Source organism: Pleurodeles waltl, chromosome 3_1 (assembly GCF_031143425.1).
Source record: "Pleurodeles waltl isolate 20211129_DDA chromosome 3_1, aPleWal1.hap1.20221129, whole genome shotgun sequence".
NCBI classification, from domain to species: domain Eukaryota; kingdom Metazoa; phylum Chordata; class Amphibia; order Caudata; family Salamandridae; genus Pleurodeles; species Pleurodeles waltl.
This window is the reverse complement of record NC_090440.1, coordinates 849,032,451-849,058,272: the sequence shown is the minus strand read 5'-3', so window position 1 is coordinate 849,058,272 and position 25,822 is coordinate 849,032,451. Positions and strand designations below refer to the sequence as shown.

The window sequence follows — 25,822 nt, the reverse complement described above, 5'->3', positions numbered from 1 at the left end:
TTTGCAATCTCTCTGACTGGCTCTTTCTTTGGTTTTACCAGTGTCTGCTATTTGGGGTCTATTTTTTTCTTTTAAGTGAAGCACTGCATGAGAATGCGCGTGTTTTCCAGCTGTCTCCCTTGTATGCTTCACTTCCCACCGAGTTGCTCCCTTTCCCTCATACTGCTGTCTCCCCTCCAACACTCCTCGTTGTTGTCACTCACCTAAATCTATCTCCTCCTCCCTACCTACATGTTGCTTTACCCTCTACCCGCTCCCTATTAATTTGTTTCTGTCCCATGCTCCAGGTTCACCTCTCTTACCAAAGTGCTGTTTCACCCTTACACCTTCTACCACTGCCCACCTTCCCTCCATTGCTGCATTTGCTTTTCCCCTACCCAGCCTCCCTCTGTTACTGCTGTTGTTTAGTGTCCATCCACCATTCCCTCCAGTGTGCTGTTGCAACCTCCCTCCACTGCTACTATTACTTAGTGTCCACCCACCCACTCCCTCCATGGCTCTTGTTGCTCTTTCACTGCCCACTCTTGCTTTATTGCTACTTAGTATTCGTTGCCTCTTGGTGCTCGCCCACCCTCATCTCATTGCCACTCGGTTCACCCTCACTCTATTGTGGCTCAATGCTCCTCTGTCCAGCCCCATTTTGTGACTTTTCCTGGCCCATTTTCAGGTCCATTGCTTAGAACAAACCCACCCTCCATTGCCCTTCATAAATCCCCCGGGCATCCCTCCATTGTTTCTTTTCCCCCTGACCAACCACCCTCCATTGCTGCTTCCTCCACCCCCGCCTACCCTCCATTGCTGGTGTTGCTTTTCCCTGCGTTCATTTTTTTTAACCACTTTGGAGAAATTGGCTTTTCCAATGGGTTTCAAAGGCAAGACTAATTGGCTTTGTCAATGCTTATTTTTTGAGTGAGTAGATGCTCTTGCCTAACACACGTTAGTGATTATAACCTTTTTGTCTCTTCATACTCTCTTCTCATCGAAGTCACTAATAGCTTTGCTTAATTCTCCCAGAGGGGCTCTCCTGTGATATTCGTGTTACCATTGGTCCCGATCAGTATATGACTGGATGATGGGTCTTCTGCATCTGCATTCTTTAAAGCTGTTTCCCGTCTCAACATGGCAAACATCAACGATGGAGGCAATTCGATTTAGGGGTGGTGGAAAAAGTGCAGCAGCAAGCCAAGCTGTAGAATACCTAGGCTTACGCTTTGCCGCAACAGACCAGCAGCCAGGGGCATCCAAATTTAAATCCACTGCTATCTATGAAAGCCAATCACCCTGACACGCACCACATGATGTGCATTTTGGGCATTCTGACTTGCTGCCCATGTCAACCAACTTGACCTAAAGGCTTAATTTATTCTTGGTGTTTAACTTATGTACAGCATCCATTTTAGGACATCCTCATTCCTCACTCCTCATCCCTACTTTTCAACCCTGCTTCTCATCCATCATCCCTACTTCTCATCCATCATCCCTGCTTCTCATCCATTATCCCTACTTCTCATCTTCATATATCATCCCTACTTCTCATCCATCATCCCTACTTCTCATCCATCATCCCTACTTCTCATCCCTGCGTCTCATCCCTTCTTCTCATCCATCATCCCTGCTTCTCATGCATCATCCCTGCTTCTCTTCAATCATCCCTACTTCTCATCCATCATCCCTACTTCTCATCCCTGTGTCTTATCCCTGCTTCTCATCCATCATCCCTGCTTCTCATCCATCATCCCTACTTCTCATCCATCATCCCTACTTCTCATCCCTGTGTCTCATCCCTGCTTCTTATCCATCATCCCCACTTCTCATCCATCATCCTTACTTCTCATCCATCATATATCATCCCTACTTCTCATCCATCATACATCATCTCTACTTCTCATCCATCACCCCTACTTCTCATCCATCATCCCTGCTTCTCTTTCATCATCCCTGCTTCTCATCCATCATACATTATCCCTACTTCTCACGTCTCATCCATCATCCCTACTTCTCTTCCATCATCCCTGCTTCTCATCCATCACCCCTACTTCTCATCCATCATCCCTACTCCTCATCCCTGCTTCTCATCCCTACTTCTCTTCCATCATCCCTACTTTTCTTCCATCACCCCTGCTTCTCATCCCTCATCCCTGCTTCTCATCCCTACTTCTCATCCATCTTCCATCATTCCTACTTCTCATGCCTCAGCCATCATCCCTACTTCTTCTCCATCACCCCTACTCCTCATTCCTCATCCCTCAGTCATACCAACACATTTTCAGTTTTGTGAAAACACACCTTCACATGGATTGGTTGGGAACAGCCAATCATAGTTATAAGAGAGAGCTGAATTCTATTTCAATGAAAAATAGCCTCCTCATTGCACATGGTGGGTGAAGAGGGAGGAGAGGAAATGCAACTGTGTGTTTGTTTCCAGTGAATTCAAGGCTGCACAATATTTCATTTCATTTAACTCAGTGTTATTCTGTTTGCACAGGCCTCTGCAAAAGCTCTGCTGGTTTGGGAAATACAAGGAGCCTGGGCCATAAATCAGCTCTTGGAGAAAAGGTTATACAGTTCATCTACAGTTCAACCGAAATCCTTTCTGGTTTCAGTTTCATATGTAGAAACAAAGGGCCTGATTACAACTTTGGAGGAGGGTGTTAGGATATACCACCAGCCGTATTACAAGTTCCATAGGATATAATGGACTTGTAATACGGCTTGGTGGTATATCCGTCACATCTGGGGCAGATTAACTCCCTCCTACAAAGTTGTAATCAGGCCCAAAATGTTTAAAATCAACCCTGGTGGCAGTGCAATCCAGTTCATCCAAACCTTATCTGGTTTCATTTTAATTTGAAACAAATAAAATGTTTACATCTGAGCCTGCTTTTTATTTGTAACAAATAACACATTTACATCTGAAGCTGCTTTTTATCTCTGAGAGCTGTTTTTTTTTCTTTTCTGAAACCAGAAAGATTTTCAATGAACTGTAGATGAACTGTATAACCCTTTCTCCAAGAGCTGATTTATGGCCCTAGCTGTGGGCTCCCTGTATTTCCCAAACCAGCAGAGCTGTAAGAATGCAGTTCTCTCTCATAACTCTGATTGGCTGTTCCTAACCAATCAGTGTGAAGGTGTGTTTCACAAAACTGAAAATGTGTTGGTATGACTGAGGGATGAGGAATGTGGAGTAGGGATGACGAATGAGGAGCAGGGATGAAGGCTGAGGCATGAGAAGTAGGAATGATGGATGAGAAGTAGGGATGAGAAGCAGGGATGAGAAGTAGGGATGATGGAAGAGAAGTAGGGATGAGAAGCAGGGATGAGGAGTAGGGATGATGGAAGACAAGCAGGGATGATGTATGAGAACTAGGGATGATGGATGAGAATTAGGGATGATGTAGGATGGATGAGAAGCAGGGATGATGTATGAGAAGTAGGGATGATGTATGATGGATGAGAAGTAGGGATGATGGATGAGAAGTGAAAAGTAGGGATGATGTATGATGGATGAGAAGCAGGGATGATGGAAGAGAAGCAGGGATGATGGATGAGAAGTAGGAGTGATGAATGAGAAGTAGGGATGATGTATGATGGATGAGAAGTAGGGATGATGGAAGAGAAATAGGGATGATGGAAGAGAAGCAGGGATGATGGATGAAAAGTAGGGATGATGGATAAGAAGCAGGGATGAGACGCAGGGATGAGAAGTAGGGATGATGGAAGAGAAGTAGGGATGATGGATGAGAATTAGGGATGATGGATGAGAAGTAGGGATGATGGATGAGAAGCAGGGATGAGAAGTAGGGATGAGGAGTGAGGAATGAGGATGTCCTAAAATGGATGCTGTACTTATGGCTATTCTTCATTGAGAAGTCCACATTCCTCTCACTTGGAGCATTCTGTCTAGGGTGGAAATCTAGTGGGGGAGGAAACATAAAGCCCTTGCTATTATACTGTTCTTTAAACACGCAGCCCACACTTAGCATCATCACCATTCCCAGTAGACCTCAGTGTAAATCGTTGATGAGTATACCGGTTCTGTATCTCTGCTTCCTCCCAGGAATAAGAGCAGTTACATACTCTAACCTAATGGCTTTCAACGCCCTCTGCTGGAGTAAGATGTTCAGCTACTGATCCTGACACCAAGGTTTCATTGTGGAAGGTGACGTGGCCAGTTCCCTCTTCTCAGTTGTCTCTGACATAATCTAAGCACACGCACACCAAGTGAAGAGCAACGCCTTCATGCATTCTTGTCTTTCCCCATTGATAGCACCATGCATTCTGGGACCTGTAGGACTGTACTGATGGATTCCACCAGCCACCAGGAAGGACTGGCTGAGGGGGTCTCACGTTACATGGGCTCACTTTGAAGTTAGGGTACGTGTGACCGTGCGATTGAAAGCATGTTGGGATGGGGAGGGCAACAATATGTTGTGTTTGACCGTAATCTCCACTCTGACACTTTTATTTTTTACTGCTGTGGTCCAGGGAATCTCCCGGCGAGCAGAATGATAAAGTGCTTCGCTGACCGCCATGGCTTGCTGACAATTTATTTTCAGAATTATTGCTCCGTGACTGGAAGCGGTGTAACTTATTTTTTAGATTAATGGTGCCCTTTGCTGAACAACGCACAGTTCTGTTTAACCATTGCTAAAGCGACCTACAAAATGGCTGCACTTTTATGAACAGTGCAAACAGCGCACCGAATAATTAATGTATGTGTGTAAATTAATGCAAAAATTAATGCATGCTTTATTGAACAGTATTAAAAACATCTCTGAATAGCCGCAAAATCTTATGTAAGGACAACTGAAGAAGTTTGAAAATCAGAGGAGGTCTTTAAAGAGAAATGAAAAGATTTTGCGGGGTTCGTTGCCACCCAAAGAGTAGGAGCACAGTCAGTCACATTGTAGTCATCACTGAGATGTGAGTCGCACATCACAAGACTAAACATTCTTTTCGAGGCACTAGATTATCAAAACAGAAAATTCTATATCTGTGAGTCTTGATGAATTGCAGACAACGCAATCCATCCCTACAAATCCAATGCGTTTTTATTAGATTAACAACATACATTTCTATCTATCTATCTATCTATCTCTCTATCTATCTATTTTTCTATGTTGAAATTAAATTTTAGTTAGGTATGGTAATAAGATCTTCCTATAGCTTTAAAAAACACAGAAAAAACAGTTATGGTGATGGTGTACTTAATTGTTAAAATAATTGATGTTTAAAAAAACATTGAAATATACCAGTTATAGTTTAGTGAACTAACTATTGTGTACTGATCATGCATTGCTTATGACTTCACATGTTATATCAACATAACATGTTAAATGGCATCGTTGATGACAGTTGATTATTCTTAAATAACATTATTAAAATTACTAATGAGATCAATCAATAATTCTGACAGTGTGCTACGGGCTTTGTAAATGCATCACCTTGATCAATAGTTTCAGAAGTGAAGCACTTTGATGGATGTCATTGGCTTTTTACTTGTATTCACTCAAAAGATGGGTGTAGTGGAGGTATGTCACGTACAGAGAGCTCACTGCTGAACATCATTGAACAATGAACCCTTTGTTCAGCCTTTGTTGTGAAGGGCGGAAGGCTAAGCAAGTAGGGTGTTAACTGGTCATGGAGGCATGGGTACCATGCCTGACCACATGTGATGCTCTGCGGCCAGTCTTCCTCTTCGCAAGGCTACATGCCATGCACAGTGGGGGTTGACCACATGTGGAGAGTTGGGTACAAGGTGTGACAATAGGACAAGGCCTCACCTAACCTCTGTCGTATGCTGACTGCAGGGTCTGGTGTGACACCAGGCTTTGTGAACACCCTTCTATGTGTATGGTTAAAGTATGTGCATGGTGGGGGTTGTCTGCCTGGGATGGGAGCGTGCAGACCTTGGTCCCAAGTAATCTCTGTGTCATACTTGTCCCATGTTTGGCTGAAAATTGTGTGTAGGGGAATTTCATGCTGGCAGAGAGTAGGATGAAGGCCATTGTCAAAGTCTAGACACAGACTCCAATTCATAACACAGATTGGATACAGGGTCTGATTGGAGGCTATGTCTGAGATATCATAAATTATGTCATCAATGATTTAATTTAACATCCTGTGAGTAATATAAGAAGTCATAAGCAGTGCATGAGGCAACTGAGGTCAACATAAAGAAACACCCCATTATGTAATTGCTTCTTTGCATTGCTTTTAAGCTTGATTAGGGTTAACTGTTGCTCCTGTCCATTTGTTCACCATATTCTGTAAATGCTCATCACACTTAGGTACTCCATGAAGAACTCAGCAAGCTCAATACTTCTGTTCTATAAGTGAGTTGTAATGTAGAAGCAGTATGCTGCTAGACTAACTCTCACAGTCATCTGGTCATGGTAGACTGGGGTAAAGTCTAAAGTTCAGTCCAACACTGATGGAGCTGGTCAGCTGGTCAGTTGGGCAGTTGCAGGAAGGCATCTGGAAACTTATTGTGTCCCTGTATTCACATAGGAGATGAGCCAACTGACTCTTGGAGTCACGCTGGGTAGCCTGGGATCAAGGCATGCAGGGCTAAACTTCCTTCTTCAGACAGCAAGGCAGTCCTTCAAGCAGCAGGGAAGTTCTTCTTCTGAATTTTTCACAGGTTCAAGGGTATTCTGAAGTGTGGTCTACAGGTCTGAAGGTCCTTTCTTTATGTATGGCACCAGCCTTTGCATGGAGGAATTCCTGGACCTACCCCAAAAAGTAGTTCTGGTCAGCAGTCATTTTCTCCTGGTCCAGATTCCAAACTGTCTGACGTCACAATATGTTTTCCCCACCGAAGCAGAAAGCGGAGGTAAGGCCGCTTCCTGCTCCGGTGGGGAAAACAGGCCGAAACGGGCCTCTCCATCATTCGGGAAGTTGCCTTGTTTGAAAGGGGAGAATCTCCCTTTCAAACAAGGAAGTGAAAGTAAGGTGACCGACCTTTACTGTTGCACGTATCACACACACACACACACACACACACCAGCAATTTTGTGACTCTCTGCGTAGGCTACTGTTTTAGAGCAAGAGTTTAGTCAGTAGCAGAGATGGCGTCTCATTGGATGACTGCTGCTCAAGCCCTAACTCAGGTTATACAGGACAGCTCTGACGTAGGATCAGAGAGTGAGACAGCAGATCCTGAGGGACAGGACAATGGCACAGACTCTGGGAGTGATTTTTCCAACAACTTCTCTTCCAGTAATTCTGAGTGAGGTGATGAGGACAGTCCTGCTGTCCCTTCGCAAGCACAGTCTGTGCAGCGGGACGATAGTGCATTAGCCCAACCCAGAGTGTAGGTGCATGTGGCAGCAAGCACAGAGAGAGTGCTCTCCTGGGAGTTTTCCAATTTAGTTCAGCCCCAAATTCCACCACCCAAATCATATTGTGGAGACATCAAATTATCTATCACAAAACAACCTGGTTTTATAAGGCAGGCACCTGCGTTTTTGGTCCGGGTTTGGCCAGAATACCCAGCAAAGGTGAAATGTTGAATAAAACTCTATTTTTTCTTGCATTTCTGTAACAGAATCTACAGGAATATGCTGCAATCCACAAAATTCCTACCACCCAGTGTTTCCCTACCTGTCCTGATAGAAACACTACACCACTTGAGTGCCTGTACCTAGTGGCTCCATCAGGAATGGATCACCCAGGGTCAACAGTTGCCCTCATGTAAGGACTAACATTGACGGTTGTGTGATTCATTCCTGACACGGGCACTAGGCATACCCACACAAGTGAGGTACCATTTTTATCGGGAGACTAGGGGGAATGCTGGATGGAAGGAAATTTGTGGCTCTTCTCAGATTCTAGAACCTTCTATCACCGAAATGTGAGGAAAAAGTTTTTTTTTTTTTGCCTAATGTTGAGGTTTGCAAAGGATTCTTGGTAACAGGACCCGGTGAGAGCGCCACAAGTTACCCCTTCCTGGGTTCCCCTAGATGTCTAGTTTTAAAAAATGCACTGGTGTGGTAGGTTTTCCTAGGTACGGGCTGAGCTAGAGACCAAAATCCACAGATAGGCACTTTTAAAAAAAAAATTCAGTTTTCAATGTAAAAATTTGATGTGGCCATGTTGTGTTTTGGGGCGCTTCCTGTAGCGGGCACTACGCCTATAACACAAGTGAGGTACAATTTTTATCGGGAGGCTTGGGGGAATGCTAAATGTATGTGTGTATATATATATATATAGATATATATATTTATATATGTATATATATATATATATAAAACACTTTTAATCCCATATATGTAGAAATTTGCATGCCAGCAAAGTAATTTCAATTGAGTTTGAGGATTCAAATTCAAATCCAAAGGGAATTTGTGTATGTGTATGGACTTTTAACCCTGTCCCTTTGGTGTTGGAAGGGGTACCTCTCTGATTTGTTTTCAGACTGCAGACATGCCAGCACTTAAATCACACTGGTGTAGTGGTCTTCAAACTGTAGGGCACACCACCATGGGAGGGAGAGACATGAAGGCATGTTCAGGGGTATGTGGGCCACAGCAAAGAAAGTAATTGACCTTTCTTTTTCTTAGTAGACTTCTGTGCACACGCAATTGTCTATAAAAGAATGCCCCAAGCAGACGTAAACAACACAGTGATGGTGACTAGTTTATAACCATCACTTTGCAGATTACAGCTACACTTTAGCACCGGTTGTTCTTGTTCTGAGAGAATATCTCCTGCACTCAGAGTTGCAAATGAGTCTAGTGTCAGGTGTTAAAGAGAGGTGTAAGACAGAGTGGTATTAGGATGGTAGCTCTGATGAAGATTGACAATGAGCAAAACAGAGGTATGTTGTGGAGAGCGTTGTCTTCCAGTCTCAGGGATCAGGAAAGCATCTATTGCGGGGGGAACTAGTCATAAGTGAGCCCAAATTTGCCCCAACACTAATAACTGTTTTAATTTACTAGCTGGTGGACAGGTGATGGCAAAAGAAGCTAAGATAGTGAAAGAGCAACAGGAGTGATTACCAGCAATAACTAACGGCATTGGCATGAGAGAGGTACAGTGACACGGAAGGGTGAAGTGACAGGAGACACAAAAATGAATTGTTTGAAGAGAAATATAAGAGAGTGGAAGTGAAATGAAACAGAAGAATTGAGAATTAAAAGAGAGCCTTACAGGAGAGGAGTTCCTTCATCAGGAGAATCTAGCCGCGCCAGGGACATTGATAGAAGTGGACAGTGATGCCAAAGCTGACGATGAGGGGAAAAGTGGACACTTATTGAAAGTAGGACCATGGCAAGTCAAGTATACAATCACCAAATGAAAGGAAAGGAAAGGAGAGATGGACACTGACAAGAGAGGTTGATCTTGACAGAATAGATGGAAAAAAGGATATTAATGAGAAGGTATACTATGATGGAAGAGAGGGCCTCTGAAAGGAGATAGGTGGATATTGGAGAAATGGACATAGATAAAGAAACGGGCACTGATGAGAGGTTTGCAGTAACTGAAGACGTGTATAGTGCTAGAACAGAGGGTCAGTGGCAGGAGGCAGAGGAAGTGACAGGGTGGAGGGTATGTGAATGAAGTTTTGGGCAGTGATGTGGACAGTGACACAAGAGGTGTATCACCACAGAAGGACACAAAATGGGGCATTGGGAGCACTGATGAGCAGAGATGGGGAAATCATGAAAGAGAAAGAAATGGAAATCAAGAGAACAAAGGAGGGGGCTCAGTCCAGCACTCTCGTGTGCCACTGTATAGTTTCCACTGGGCCAGCGATTTAATACACTTCCTTCCTCTCAGCACCATGCATCGTCCACATTATTTATTCTCCACCAGCCAATGTATGTGACTGCTTGACTTGAAAACAGGTTGCTAGGGATGCAGTCTTGGCATTATAATATTTGATGACCACTTCACTGCTTTACTGTGAGCCCATTGTGCAATAAACAACATTGACAAAGTAGTCCTGAAAAACTATAAATATCTCAATTTCCAGCAATGGAAAGAGAATGCTGACTTACAGACCACGATGCATTTTTTCAGGAGAAATCTAAAATGGAACCAGGGCAGAGTAACCACACAACCTTTAGAGGAATAATTATATATTTGAATAGTTACATTTAAGTATTTGATAGACACGTAGTCGGTGAAGTCCACCAATGTATGTTTCACATCGTTGAAATCGTTTTCAAGGCTACACATTCTAGAACAGTGCCTCCTACAGGCATCTAATTTTTAACAACTTCTGACACACGTTTTCAAACTTTACGTATTGATGGGAGTTTTATTTACTTATTGTACTTTATACATCATAAACCAGACCAAAAATGGACAGCAGAGCATTTTACACAAAGAGATAGTCAACAGTTACAAGAGCAAATGATATATACTCCACAAAGCATATAGCAGTCTAATATAAGGTATATTACAACAAAAATATTTTACATGAATTGGAGGAGGTTAATAGGACCACGAAGCATAGGCATCACAAAGGCCATATCAGTCTGATATACTTTAACACTGTAGAAAGACCTTCAAAAACGAGGTCGAAGAGAGCTGGCTGCATAGTGAAGCGGGTTGTCATACTGTGGTAACTGGGGAGACAGTGCTCATAGGATCCATAATGGTTAAAAGGGAGGAGTCTTTGAAAAAAGATTACTTTAACCTAATTTTTTCTGATGGCTAGAGGGATGGGATTGCATACCTTGGGATTGTTTTCCAAAGTGAGTGTGTGAGAGTTTTTTTCTCCATTAAGGTAGAATTGATTCACCCTTTGATAAAACCTTATTGGCAACTCTAAGGACCAAAGGACTTTTTCTATATTACAACAATGATGTATACAGTAACAAAAAAATGACTCTTTCATATGGTCAGGTTACCGATGCTCAATATCAAAACACATGCAACTGATCGACCCCATGCCTCCTAACGTCAGACTTCCAGGAGCTTTTTAGGGTTGTGTCATTTACACCTACATTTCCCTCCTCAATAGCTAATAGCTTGCTATCCATTAAAACTACTGGTACGTCATCAGTGTTAATCCTTACAGTGCTTTTGCCTTCAAGTGCCAAAATGCTGATGCATGTCAAGGTCATGTACTGCAGAAAGGGAGAGAACAGACTTCACTCGTGGACGATAGAGCAACCTTATGAGTGGACTTTGTTGTCACTGTCTGCACTTCATTATAGTGTGTTCTATGGAAAGAAAAGTGTGACAAGGAGGCCACGGAGTGGCAGAATAACGCGGGAGCTTTGACCCACGAGGGGCCTTTTCCCCAGTCCCTCTGAGGGTACAGATGGACCACCACCTGGAAGTCTCTGCAACTTCTGCGTTGAAGGAGGCAGCAAGAGAAATGACGGAGGATGCCAGAGCAGAAAGAAGGAAGAAAAGGAGTGCGCGACCCAGGGAGCAGCAGCAACGGACGGAGGAGTGAAGGAGGGGACGTGTGGCGAGACAACTGAGGCTAGGAGGACCAACAGAGACAACGACTGATAAAGCAGAGAAGCCCCAAGGAGGAGAGAGGGCTGGCAGGCGCAAGGTCCTAGGCACATTCCAAGAGCGACGTGGCTGTCTAAGGTATAAGGGTGTCCCACCAGCTGCACCACCTGGGGAAACAGCAAGTTTCAATATTAAAAATAGATTTATTGATGTAAATATGTACTTTTCGGATGACAAAAGTTTGTGAAATGAGGTAGTATGTTGCTGAAAAGTGTACAACACTGTAAAACACAACTATATGGTAATATAGAGACACGCTCATGCCTCAAATTTTACAGATTGTGTGAAAGGATGCTTACTCATGACCCAAAAAGTGCTGGTTCGTAAGGCTGGTTTTCTGTGAGGGGCCTCGTTTGGACAGGTGTATTTGCTTGCTTGTTTTTATGAGAGGGCCATTTACTCACTGTACCTTTCATTTAATAATCCTTCTCTCACGGCTCCACCGTGTTCCATTCCTTTGAGAAATGTTCAGATTGTGTCCTTGTTCCATACTTTGTGTAAACTGTAGACAACTTTTCATGCTCTCTTTGTTCTATCTGCCTCTTGTGTGACCCTCCTCCTCCTTATGTTCCCTGTGCCAGCCACCTCCGGCTTCCTCATATTCTGTGCATGCTCAGCCTCATGCTGCTTTTACCCTGTGCTCTCTTCGCTGCCTTTGTCTTCAATCAAATCTCCCTCAATGGGTGTCCAGGAAACAATGGGCCAGCAGGTTTTCCTCACTTTGTTGTGGTTGCAAATCTATTTTGTCAGAATTTTCACTGACTACGAACAAGGGTGCAGTTTCATGTGGGGTGTTTAGGGCGTCACACTTCCTTAATAAATAAATTTTCTAGTTCCTAGTTGGGACCAGGGATTCTAAGTTGAGTTTAGTAGTGTCCGTGTTGGGTTTCCCTTGTTCTCATAAATTCTTGTAGCACAGGTGGATTTCTCTTCTAACCCATGAAGAACTTCTTTAGTCCAGCCCCTCCGAATTCCCCCATCACAAGGAGAGAGACAATTGTTAAGAGATCCGATGACTTTTACTTGATCTGATGGAGAGAAGCCTTCGAGAGGTAAAACTGCTTCTTGCCTTTTTAACCCCTAGGAGAAGACATTTTCAACTGTCTATTTTTTGATCATATAGACTATGGTAAGAACGCCATGATAGGTAGAACGCCAAACAGGCTAGATGTAAATTGTCCTATGCAACGGAAGGGATCTGGATTGTTGGAACCGTACAAAAGTACACAACATACTTCCTTGTACTTTTACGGTTTATTGAAGAAAATAGTGAACATACTATGAATTTGATCCCTTCCATTTACATGTTCATACTTTCCCGCAGCCAAGGTAATCCTGAATTTTAGGATTCTTACTTCTACTGTGCATCTGGACATTGGACGACTTCTGCATGCTGCAAATGTTGCAAGGCGGCTTTTTCTATCATTAGAGAGCTGAATTGTGTAAGAGGTTCTGTGCTAAATACCCACTGAGTCCTGTGGTTTAGCTGTTACCCACCTTGTGTAATTCTGTTTTTCCAAATCGACCATTGAATATACTGTGCTTCTTAACAGTTCCTCTTGAAGCGTGAGATGCTATTGCTGATATAAAAATGTTCACTATGTACCATATTTCCTTACAGATATGTTTATTCAAAATAAAAATTACCTCAGATAAAATAAGAACAGTCTTGAGGTTATACACATATAAACACATCATCCAACACACAAAGCACACACATAGACATATTGCTAAGTTCATTAATGCATTTCATAAAGATCACTTCAGTATATTTTCAATGCATTGAATTATATCATTGAGATCACACAACCTAAACTGCTTGTGCCGAATTCACCAATCTTCTGCCCCTTGTTATCAAAGTACTACTGTGCAACACACAACAATTGTATAGACTCGAAGGGCTTCAAGAATGTTAATTACTTTTCAGAATATTGCACCCCATGCTTTTAACTCCCTTATCAGTTAAAGCCTCTACCAGTTCAATGCTTATCATTCAGCTCTGCAAACCCTGTTTGTTGCCCCACGTTTTTTGGATGGGTGCAATACGGAGATCGTTGGACATTTTCAGATTCACACTTCCTGAATCTCACTGACTAAGCTATGCCCCTCACCATGAAATTCTGGTGAAGCTTCCTTGAGTTTTCTGCTTAAAGAATGAAATATGTGGAAAATGTATTATTTAAAATACGGATACACATTTACTAATATTAAACACTTAGTGGGTCATTCTGACCCCGGCCGGCGGCGGTAGCCGCCGGCCTGGCGGGGCCCGCCAGAATACCGCTGCACGGTCAAAAGACCGCCGGCGGGAATTCTGGGTTTCCCGCTGGGCTGGCGGGCGACCGCCAGAAGGCCGCCCGCCAGCCCAGCGGGAAACACCCTTCCATGAGGATGCCGGCTCCGAATGGAGCCGGCGGAGTGGAAGGGGTGCGACGGGTGCAGTTGCACCCGTCGCGATTTTCAGTGTCTGCATGGCAGACACTGAAAATCTTTGTGGGGCCCTGTTACGGGGGCCCCTGCAGTGCCCATGCCATGCCCCCAGGGCCATGCCCCCAGGGGCCCCACGACACCCCATACCACCATTCTCTTCCTGGCGGCCAAAACCGCCAGGAACAGGATGGCGGTATGGGGCTCGGAATCCCCATGGCGGCGCAGCAAGCTGCGCCGCCATGGAGGATTCCGCAGGGCAGCGGGAAACCGGCGGTACACCGCCGGTTTTCCGTTTCTGACCGCGGCTGTACCGCCGCGGTCAGAATGCCCATCGGAGCACCGCCAGTCTGTTGGCGGTGCTCCCGCGGTCGTTGGCCCTCGCGGATTTTACCGCCAGGGTCAGAATGACCCCCCTAGGGTCTGATTTAGAGTTTGGTTGATTGAATAATATCCACCGGGAATATGGAGTTCTTTACTGAGTCAAAAAAACAAAGTACTCTACAATCACCCTGAAGGATGGTCCATTTAGCAAATTTAGAGATGTCTTTTGGACTGAAGGACATCTTAATATATTGTCAGATACCACCATCACAGGGATTGCTGTGAATGTTAGAAAAGTGATAACTGTCTTTCAAACTTTTCCAAAGTTTTACATTTTTAAATAGCAAAAATATGTAAAACTATTGGCCCCCACACCGTGGCATTAATGGTCAGCAACTAAAAAACATTTTGGTTGCCAACTCTAATTGGTGGACTACAGATGGCCTACCTCTGACAGCCCATACTCATTCAGGTCGTCATAAGATAATATCGATGACAAAACTGCAGTAAGTTACATCAGTGACATGGCCCCTTCAGCCCTAAATCAGACTGCTGTACCGTAGTGGTAATTGAGTACCCTCTCCACCAAACTCTAAAGCATCTCCTTACATGGCTAATGTACTCATTGTGAATATTGGATTGAAAATATGGTTTTACAAAGAGATTTCTAAATACAAGAGCAGTGGGACTGTGTCCTCAACATTTCAAACTAGTATTAGTTTGTCCTTCAGAAGAACTGCTGAGGGGTCGAGGTGAGTAAAGCACAGATATGAAAGCCTTTATAGCAGCTTTACGGAAATTTCATGAGACAGTTGAAAATGACAAATTCCTCTTATACTATTAAAAAAAAGCCATAAAATAGTGGGTCCAATAAAAAGCAGGCACTGGTAAATTAAATTAACGTAAATTAGGATTCCAAAACTGTAGGGGAGATTCATATTGAATTATGTCATTGGTTATACTTTGCTGAGATTATTTATGGATGATGTCATGGAGCTGTTTACTGACTCTAATTAAATGTAAGGCTGTTTGTTACCATTTAACAATGCTTGCATGTGATTAGGGAGAGGGGATCACATTTATACAATATGGTACCATAGAAAACTACATTAGCGACTCTAAGAAATAACAGATTAGAAATGTTCCCTTTGTCTTTACTATCTGTGGTCCCTGTCTTTTATGTTCAGTGGTGCTTGATAACATTAACATAATAGCAAGGGATCAGTCTCCTTGAATGGAAGATGCTAAAACAAACTCTGAAAATAGGAGAGGGTTGGGGGCGGACAGGAGGGGGGTGTTGTATACATCTTCCCATGCAGCGTGCAATCTTCCACTTTCAGTTGGTCTAAACTCCATAAATATTTGTAATAAAAATAGGAACAAATACACAAATGAACCTTAAAGTCACAGTACACTGTAGAGCTGATGATGGTGAAGATTTGTAGATTGGTGGGAGTGTTGCACTTTACCTGTCGACTAATTACCTTATGGGCTCTTGTGTTGTGACGTAGCCACTCAGAAGGCGCTTTCTCTTATTTTCTTGTGATTTCCATTCTCCAAAGCCTTAGAGTCATTAGAGGGGACTGATCTTCAGTTGCATTGATGGTTCTTTTGGTCAATATCTTGCAGATTAACGGGGTTCCAGCTTCCTGCCCCCATTGTCAGCACAGGCTCTCTCCTGACATTGTGGTTGGTGTCGGACTACGCCGTCAGTGCCCAGGGCTTCCACGCCAGCTATGAAGGTAAGTTATGGCCCTAATATATAAGTGTGTGTTGGACTTCTTGTTTTGAATCTTGTTGCAGGGCAATAAGTTAGGCACATTTTTGAGTTAATTTTTGTCAGGAACTAGGTAAATACTTTCCTCGAAACTAGACACCAGCTGATTACGCGACTGAATGTTTTAAAAAGCTCTGATGCTAGCTTCTGTGAGGCACTTGGCGCCATCAGATGCAGCAAAGAAAACTAAGCATTTCGTTATAGTTTTTGTGCCTCCAGGAGAGCTATTTTTTAATAACTGACGGTCCTCTTCCTTATAAATCCTCATCCATAACACTGAAAGTTTTGATCTTTTACGAGGGCCGACGTGCTCGTTCAACATATCATGATGACCTCACTCAATTAATAATTTGTACCTTGTAGAGTGCATTTTTTCACATTGTTTTACAGTATGGAAAGAAGGTACACAATTGCATCTGTACACAATTGCTTCATCTCTTATGCAACCAATTGAAATATGTGTAGTGTTATTGTGTAATGCAAAAACAACATTTCGAAATGTATGTAATGCAGTTACTGGCTTACAGTGTGTTTACTTGCACACACTGCATTACATGCCCTTAACCTCTCCCCATCACATCAAGATGTCGGTAATCTTATTTCTACCGAATGTTGCAAACTATACATTTCTGTGTACAACACCTCATGGTGGAAGTACTCTTTCGAAAAGAACAAGCATTGGCATAGCCAATAGGTCTTTCATTTTGGATGTGAATGCAGTATTTTTGCGTTTCTATTGTGTTATGGTTTAGCATCTGGCATTGCCACCACAAGCGGAAAAAAAACCCTGAATATGTGTGTGATGCCTTACGCACATATATCGATAATATTAAAGGATGAGAGAGAGAGATGTAGAGAGGTAGTGGTGCAGAGAGGTGTAAAGGTAGGGAGGTAGAGGTAGAGAGGGGTAGAGGTAGAGAGAGAGGGGTAGAGAGAGAGGTATAAGTGTAGAGAGGTAGAGGCAGTGGTAGGGAGAGAGGGGTAGAGGTAGAGATAGAGAGGTAGAGGTAGAGAGGGGTAGAGAAAGAGAGACTGGGGTAGAGGTAGAGAGAGAGAGAGAGCGAGAGAGGGGTAGAGGTAGAGGTAGAGAGAGAGAGAGAGAGAGAGAGAAAGAGAGGGTTAGAGGTACAGAGAGAGGTATAGAGGGGGTAGAAGTAGAGAGAGAGAGAGAGAGAGAGAGGGGGTAGAGGTAGAGAGAGAGGTAAAGAGAGGTAGAGAGGGGGTAGAGCTAGAGAGAGAGGTGGAGGTATAGATAGAGGTGTAGGAGGATAGAGATACAGAGGTAGGCAGAGGTTGAGGTAGATGGAGGTGGAGGGAGGTAGAGAGGTCGAGGTAGGGAGACAGGTAGAGAGGGAGTGAGAGGGGTCGAGGTAGAGAGAGAGGGGTAGAGGTGTAGCGATAGAGAGGTAGCGATACAGAGTTAGAGAGGTAGTGGTAGAGAGAGAGAGTAAAGAGAGAGAGGTGAAAAAGCGAGAGAGAGGTAGAGAGAGAGGGGGTAGAGGTAGAGAGAGAGGTAGAGGCAGAGAGAGGGGGAGAGAAATAGGTAGAGGTATAAGTAGAGGTGTAGCGAGGTATAGATAGAGCGCTAGAGAGGTAGATGGAGAGAGAGCATTAGAGGTAGAGAGAGAGAAAGAGAGGTAGTGGTAGAGGCGTAGAAGTTGAGAAGTAGAAATAGCGAGGTAGAGGGAGAGGGAGAGGTAGAGAGAGAGAAAGAGAGGTAGAGAGAGAGGGGGTACAGGTAGAGAGAGGGGTAGAGGCAGAGAGAAAGGGGTAGAGAAAGAGGCAGAGGTATAAGTAGTGGTGTAGCGAGGTATAGATAGAGCAGTAGAGAGGTAGAGAGAGCAGTAGAGGTAGAGGTAGAGAGAGAGAGAGAGAGAGAGAGAGAGAGAGAGAAACAGAGTTAGCGGTGGAGGTGTAGAAGTTGAGAAGTAGAGAAAGCGAGGCAGAGGTAGAGAGAGAGATAGAGAGGTAGAAGTAGAGGTAGAGAGGTAGAGGTAGAGAGAGAGGGGTAGAGGCAGAGAGAGAGGTATAGGTAGAGGTGTAGAGAAAGAGAGGTAGAGAGATAGAGGGAGGTAGAGGTAGAGAAGTGGAGGGAGGTAAAGATAGAGAGGTAGAGTTAGAGAGAGAGGTAGAGAGAGCGGGGTAGAGAGAGAGAAAGGTAGAAAGAGATGTACAAAGGTACTGAGAGAGAGCTAGAGGTAGAGAGAGAGGTAGAGGTGGAGAGAGGGGTAGAAAGAGAGAGGTAGTGAGAAAGAGGTAGAGAGATAGATATCCAAGAACAAAGCACCATCACTGCGCTTGAAGTGCAGATAGAGAGAGAGAGATATCCAAGAACAAAGCGTCATCTCAAACGAAACCTGGTGTTGTGTGAACACATTGCTATGGGCAACCAAAAAAAAACCTTAAGGCTGCAATGCCCAGACAGGAACAGGGAGGAGGGGCCATCACACGCTGTAAGGAGAAGAAGAGTGAACATAGTGTGATGGCCAACAAAAATGTTCTTTTAGTGAAATCGCCTGGGAAGGAACTAAGCACACAAAGGAGGGACATTTAGAAAAGTGCACAAGTAAAAAGGAAGCATTTAAGACAAGCACAACAAAGAACAAATGGAAATAGTGAGTGTGGTGAAAGCCCATAGACTGAATACAGCATGTCTTGCAGACAGCACATATGCCCTGCCTATGCTCAACCTAAAAATGCTGTTTGTCCCTCTAAAGAGATTCCCTGCTGATCAGATCCCTATATGTCGTAGAGGAAATGGCTTAAGAAAAGAAAATAAATCCAAGGGTGAGACCATCAAGCTAGTGATATTTTGGAACAACCTAAGAAATAGGTATCTATTGGCATATAATGACCTCCAATTTTTATGAAGATGCACAGGTAGACGGGATGACAACTGTATCCCTAAACTGAGTGGCCTGTTTTTATAGTAAATATTTTTATTGTGTAGCTCTCATAACTGTGGGCTTCTGTAAAATGCTAAACACAGTTCCACACAGGTCTCCTCCTACTTTCTCTCAAGCACATTTTCAGAAGAAATGGAGGAGACTGAAAAGAGAGTTTCTCCTTCTAAATCATGACTGGGGGTTAAGGGCGCTGGGATTGTCTCCTCAAAATGTCGTGATAGTTAGTTTATCTTTCAGAATAACTACAGACGGGTACATGTGTAACGAAACTTGAGGAGCCCCCTGCAAAGTACCTTGAGGGGTGCCCTCCCCCCGGACCTAGTCAGGGGCCTGCCGCCTGTGCACAGTGTACTCTGATGAGGGGTTCCCTTGGAGCCCCCCTCCCTCCATTTGCACTGCAGGGGCTGCAGGGGTCTTTGTTAAGCCACTGCAGACGGGTCGAGATTAGTAAAGCACAAATATAAGAGGCTTTATAGCCGCATTACGGAAATTTCATGAGACAGTTGAAAATGATAAATTCCTCTTTTGCTAGTAAAGATTAGCCATATTTTGTAGCTCACATAAATGTAGGCTGCTGTAAAATTTTATTCACATTTCTGGGAACAGATTTTCTCCCACTTTCTCTCAAGCACTTTTTCGAAAGACATTGAGGAGACTGAAACGAATTATATATAACTTGCCCTTATAAACACTTTGCAAGATTACAGACGACTCACATTTAAGAAATATTTACTCTAGAATTTAACAGGAAGCCGAAAAGTTAGGGAGTGGAAGGTGAATACGATTGTTTTACTGTTCCAATTTTCTAACTATGTGCTAGCACACATTCAAATGCAGCAGTCATACTCAGAAGTCAAAGATGGCGGTCAGTTCCAGAAAGGAAAGTAGTTATCCCGAGCCTGTACAGAAACAATAAAATCACAGAACAAATTAATTGAACAAGCAAAGGAGTGTACAACATGCAATTCAGAAGGAAGCCTGTATCACGAAAAAGTAATGGCTCGGGACATCTGCACTTGCCACAGAGGAATAAGGAGTTGCAAAGCACACACTGTGAGCGCATTAAATGTCAGTACGGGTAGTAAACACTTCATAGAACAGTAAGGGAACTTAATACATGAAATCAAAGAGAGGAGCAAGTAAGGTACAGCATAACATAAGCATATTGATGTAAGAGGTCATATTAGTACGACCACCCGATCCTAGGATTTTGTTTAGAGATTTCCGTAAGGTGTCCACCGGTAGGCATCTTAGTGCGTTGTTATGTTTGTATGTATGATTAGAACATATGTATGTATACTTGGTGTACTATTAAAGTGGGCCCAGGTCATTTTGTTAGTTGAAATAGGCTTTTTGACCTTTTAACCAGTCTGCTTTCCGAAGAAAATGGGGGCCAGAAGGAAGGGACTAAAAGAGACAAGGGTTGGGAGCAGATGGATTTTGCAGTGTCCACTGCTGCTCTCTTAGGCCCAGAGTCTGAGCCGGATGGAGCAATATCTCCAGGAGAGATACCACCCCATTTGATTCCAAGACGTACCAGGCACTGAAATGCTGGAAGAAGGAGAAATTGTGAGCAGACAGGCTACATTTTGTATTGTACTTGGTCATTATGGGTCCAGCGTTTTATGCGCCATTTTGAGCTGGGCAACTCGTGGCAGCTGGTGATTGGCTTGGAGATACTGGCTGTAAATGATAGCTTTCAGCCCTGTATCTTAACCCGCAGCTATTCACCAACTGGTAATCATGCCTTTAGTATACTTGAAGACAGATCTTTTCCACGCTCTGTAACTAGAAGCCTGTCTTGTAGATCGAAGAGCCCTTTTCTTAACAGTACACCTTTTATTTGATCGAAGGACTTAGTGTTGTACACAAGTGCAAAGGGTCTCTTTGAAAATGTGGAACGCAGCTCAATACATTAAAAAAAAGAGCAAAGGCACCAATATGTTTTCTTATAGAATAAAAAGTGATAACCTCCGCCCAGAGAGAAAGCAATCTGAAATGTAATTTGTCTGTGAAAAGCGAGTGTGGTCCTCCATTTGAAGACCGTCTTCTTTGCAATGACCGTAGCTAAGAAACCAGAAATTACCATGAAATCTTCAGTCAAAGGAAAGACAGAGCAGAATAGCCTGGAATGAAAAGAAGTGTTCGGGCGTCATGGAGAGAAGGGCATGGTGACAGCAGCACTGAAGGCAATTTTCCCTCGCTGACCTTCAGTTTTGCACTAGGTACGTCACCATTGCAATCAATGGCGGCTGCCGCGTGTCTTGTCTCCTGGCCATGCTTGAGATTTTCTATGAAAAAGAAGAAAGGGTAACGCAAATGAGGCGAGTCGGTGCAGGGACCCTCATTATTATTGCATGCAGCATTTGCTAGAAGAGGGGCTTAGGATCTTAGATATATTTAGGCACAAAAATTAGCCTGGAGAGATCCATTGAGAAGACACTATCCGGACCTAAAGACACTAAGGCTGGTTGTTGTGTGTCCCAAAACATGACGCCATGTGACATATGTCATGTGATTAAGGCCGTTGGAGGAGTGTTTATTGTGTTCTGGATCTTTTTAAACAGTGTGCTATTTCTTGTGCACAGCTGATCTATGAATCCAATCCACAGAGTAGTGAGCCACGTGCTTTCCACAGCTAAATGCACAATATGGCAGGTGTTTGTGTGCGCCTGATCCATAGGGTGGTGCGCCATGTGCTCCTAATCCTGATCTTAAGGAACCATTGTGGCATGTGTTCTGTCCTCTTGATCAATGGGACAGGGTACCATGTGCTCTGAAACACATATATGGGATCATGTGTCGTACATCCTGTTCACCTGATCTATGAAACGTGCCACAGGACCTGCATGTTTGATATAACTGGATGTGTACCGTGGGTCCCATTGTCTTAATCCATAGGGCAGTTTGCCATGTTCTCTTCTTGCCTCATATACTGGGTCATATACTTTGTGTCCTGTGCCCTCAACCCCTTTTAAAGGATGTAATTTGTTCTTGTGCAATTGTACTGCAAATCTGATGTTGGAGACTGTGCACCATACGTCCTGTACTGTTTATCCATGAGACAGTGGGCCATGCATGTGTCCTTCAAGACTGATAGGTGTGGATGGGCACCGTGTGATCCATGCTTCTGAGGCAATGTGTAGTATTGGAGGTGTCCTGCATACTGGGGATTTATAACTCAATGTGCCTTGGGGATGCAACATGCATTTGGGCCTGTTTCTGTGCCCATGAAGCACTTTGGTATTATAGACCATTCTAGTCTATTCTGTTTTGTGGAATGCACTGGTGCACATGCTACACCTGCATGAACCCAAAGAGGTGTTCACTCATTTTAATGAGGGTTTGATGCTTTCATCCATGCCACATTACAGATGTGGGCTCTGGGGCAGACCGATTCTTGAGAGGCATAATGTTTGTGCACCACATAGGAAGTTTCTCACTGTCAGTGTGACCCCTGAAGGCTCCTTTGAGGGAAGGCCTCAGCGGTCCCAGGGACACCTCTGGCTTTCCCCCACACATGGGTAAAGTCATATACTGCACTTTCCTGTGGGGAGGGACCAAGAGGGAAGTCAGTTGGCTTTTACCACCTACATGTGGACTAGGTGAAGCAACATTACAGTATTTTGTTGTTGTGAAGCACACATCCTGAATCTATGCATTTAAAGGTGCTCTCATGTGATGAAGGAAAAGGCACTGTGATGAAAGTCATTGTCTAACATCTAACAATGTGGTGTAGTCTAAACCTGGATGGATGCAAGGGATCCTGATTTCATGTTGTGCAATTTGGCCAAGATTGTTTTTTCTTTCTCCCATTTTAGATCAAGAAATAAATTCAAAGAATAAAGCTTTGTGACCTTCATGCCTATGCCTGGGAGTTAACCAATGCATAGGTTTGAAGGTCACAAAGCTTAACGTTTTGTATTTAATTCTTTGAAACACTAAATCAGTGCTCTGTGTTAAATGCACCCAGGATTTGCGGGTTTCACAACCATTGGTGGTGGTAGGGTTCGGGGGGGGGGGGGTGATGTTTTGATGAAAAAGCTAAAATGAAAACCAGAGCCCCACCCTTGGTCAGCACATTGAGATATGTTGCTTCACATAGCTAAAGGTATTTATACATTGCCATACATTCTTGAACTAATTCACCCACCCACTCCTCACCCATCCAACTGTTCATTCATTCACTTAGCCATGCAGCCATGTGCCCTTCACACCTAATATATGAGGCAGTGAGTCGAGTGTGAGACGCTCATCTTCTATAACAGAAGTGATTAGCGTGCTGCCTGCTCGGATCCCTGTGTGCATGGAGCCCTTTAGTTCCCAGAACAGTATTAGAGGCAACGTGTAGGGTTTTTAAGGTTCCAAGGTGCCCTGTAACTATCCAGGAAATACTTGTGAGGGAAGCCCAGGCACAAGTTTCTTTATCCCCGATGTGTAGTCAAAGAGAGTGTAGGGAATGCAGATAACAGAGCGATCAGGTGTTGCTGGTATGTTATGTATTGAAAGCAGCAGCAAGTAGACAGGTCTACGCGTGTGCTTCAGCAGGGACCTGCAGCCATGGCCTAGGCTGGCGCTAAAACCTGCTCACCGGTTAAATGATATGCCGCAGAGGCACCAAGGACCTCATGTGTCTGAGTACCATTAGACTGATAAAGAGTTGTACCCATAGCTAATGGCACTAGGCCTTCCAAATCCAGATGTGAAGCACCTCAAAAACACAGGTTATTGACATGGATGGGCAACCGAATGTTTGGTGGACTCTGTAGCTTATGCAGCATGGAGTGTGACATGGTTCCACGTCTTTCATTAGCACACTTCAGAATTACATTTCTGTTTCTGTTTTGGGGGTGTTCTGGGGTAGATATGGCCCTTGCACATCCCATGAACTTGGATTATGTGGGCACTGCAATCTGATTTATCCACAGTATATATGTTTTAGCCAAATTACTAACGGATAATTTAGATGAGTTTCTGTTATGTTTTTCTAATTCAGTTTTATGTAGGTCTTAGATATGTACATCTTTGCGACTTGGAGCACTGCTCTAAACCGGAACTAAATGAAGGACTCGAAGTGGCAGGAAGGGGAACCAGGTTATGAAGTATCATAGGCCGTTACTGAGATTTTTTTTTTTATAACAATTAGGTTTTAATTTAGAGTGATATGATCAGTAACATCTGGAACCCTTCACTACGTTAACAGTGATAAAAAAAGATCGTGTTGTGGGTTTCATAAGAAAATTTTATTAAAAGTAATGCATGTTATAATACTGCTGATGGTTATGCTTTTACAAATATATGAAATAAAGTATCTCTCTCATTTCCTTTTGAGATAATACAAATCACTGAGTAATTCCATATAAAGCAGCACAGCTAATAGCCAAGTGTCTTTGTGTAGTCTGCACTCTGAGGTGCCCTCAGGATCCTCTGAATGTACAGCCGGGGCATAATGAGCAGGATGTACGAGCCCCCATTTGAAAAACAGAATGTGCAATTTGCACAGCAACTGGTTTAGGATAAGTGTGCAATTTATGATGCTATTCATAATAATAGATTTCATCAGAAATTGACCTTTCTCACAGGGTCGTAAAACGACCTGTCCAATGAATATTTGTTAGGCAGGTCACAATTTGAAACCCCTTGTGTTTGACTGTAAATGGGGATGTGGAGGCCTGCTGGCAACCGCAGAGCTCCATTCTGGGATTTCTATTCCCAAACAGAAAACCCTTTCTTTACAGCTTCATGTGTCCATTAAAGGGGCTACTTCTTCTCCAAACAAAGTCACCTAGATCTTGTAGACCACTGTCAGCTCCCCTCAGGGCCTCCAGCATGATTCACACAGCAAAGCTGTCCCACAGTGACACCTTCCCTTTTGTGAAAAATCTACCACCCCAACTAGGAGGTCAGTAAATAATCCATAGTTTGCAACTGCAATTGCAGTCAGAAACTATTGATACCATTGACACATTCCTTTGTGACTCACAGCTAGGAGGGGGACACACCCCTTCACACCCTTTCATCTTTGTGATTCAGAAAGAGTTGCAAAAGGCCTTTTACGAGGGCAAAAATACTTCTATCTTTCAGACTTTAAAAAAGGGCTTGAGTACATTGTAAAAATGTAATTTTGCAAATTGTAGCGTTTGCATCTGCTAAAGGACTTTGTAAATCTGCCCATTTATTCCTAAGACTATATGATCACTTCTTCACGAGGACCTGTTTTAAATTCTTGGTGGCTTGTGCTTTCTAATTACACAGATACTGTGGTTGCTGCCATGAAGAATCAATGGCGAGCCTTTCGTGCAAAAATAAATAATCTAATGTGCACTTTATAGATGATTGCAAACTAGATTAAAACAGTTTGATACACGTCAGAAGCAGGGCTTGTACTTCAGAAGGTGAGCTGATTGACTACTACTTTCTTGCAATAAATTCCAGCAGTAGAATTTGTAAACGTAATTTCACACCTCTCCACTGATCAGTTCTTTAATGTGAATTTCTAGGTTTGAAATAGCTGCAAAGCTAGTACTCAATATTTAAATGGCAGTGTTGCAGCTTAGTGCAATAATCGTTACCATGTTCTTTTTCAGATGAGTAGTGATGTCACAAATAGACTGAATTGAGAAAATTAGAGACACCCTTTCATTCAATAAAATAATAATAATAATGAAGATTATAATAATAGTAATAATAATATTATTATTATTAATAATAATAATAATAATAACAACAACAACAGTGATGATAATAAACAATTAAGAGGGCTTGAGCATTCAATCTAAGGTACATTACAAATGTCACTATTTTCCAATTCAGTTGCTCTCATTATTAGCTCTTCAATAGAAAACAAGCATTTACAAATTCAAACTACATGGCTTGTATTTTGAGTCCTGACTAAAGGATTTTATGAAAA

The 25,822-nt window shown here is 43.2% G+C and overlaps 1 protein-coding gene across 1 annotated transcript in view; it reads left to right on the top strand.

Moving 5' to 3' along the window:
- Positions 1–25,822, top strand: part of CSMD2 (CUB and Sushi multiple domains 2) — a 1,417,205-nt gene that overhangs the window by 286,635 nt on the left and 1,104,748 nt on the right. The window contains exon 3 of the mRNA XM_069223779.1: positions 15,859–15,971. Coding sequence (XP_069079880.1) covers positions 15,859–15,971 — 113 coding nt within the window. The remainder of the gene's footprint in view (positions 1–15,858; positions 15,972–25,822) is intronic.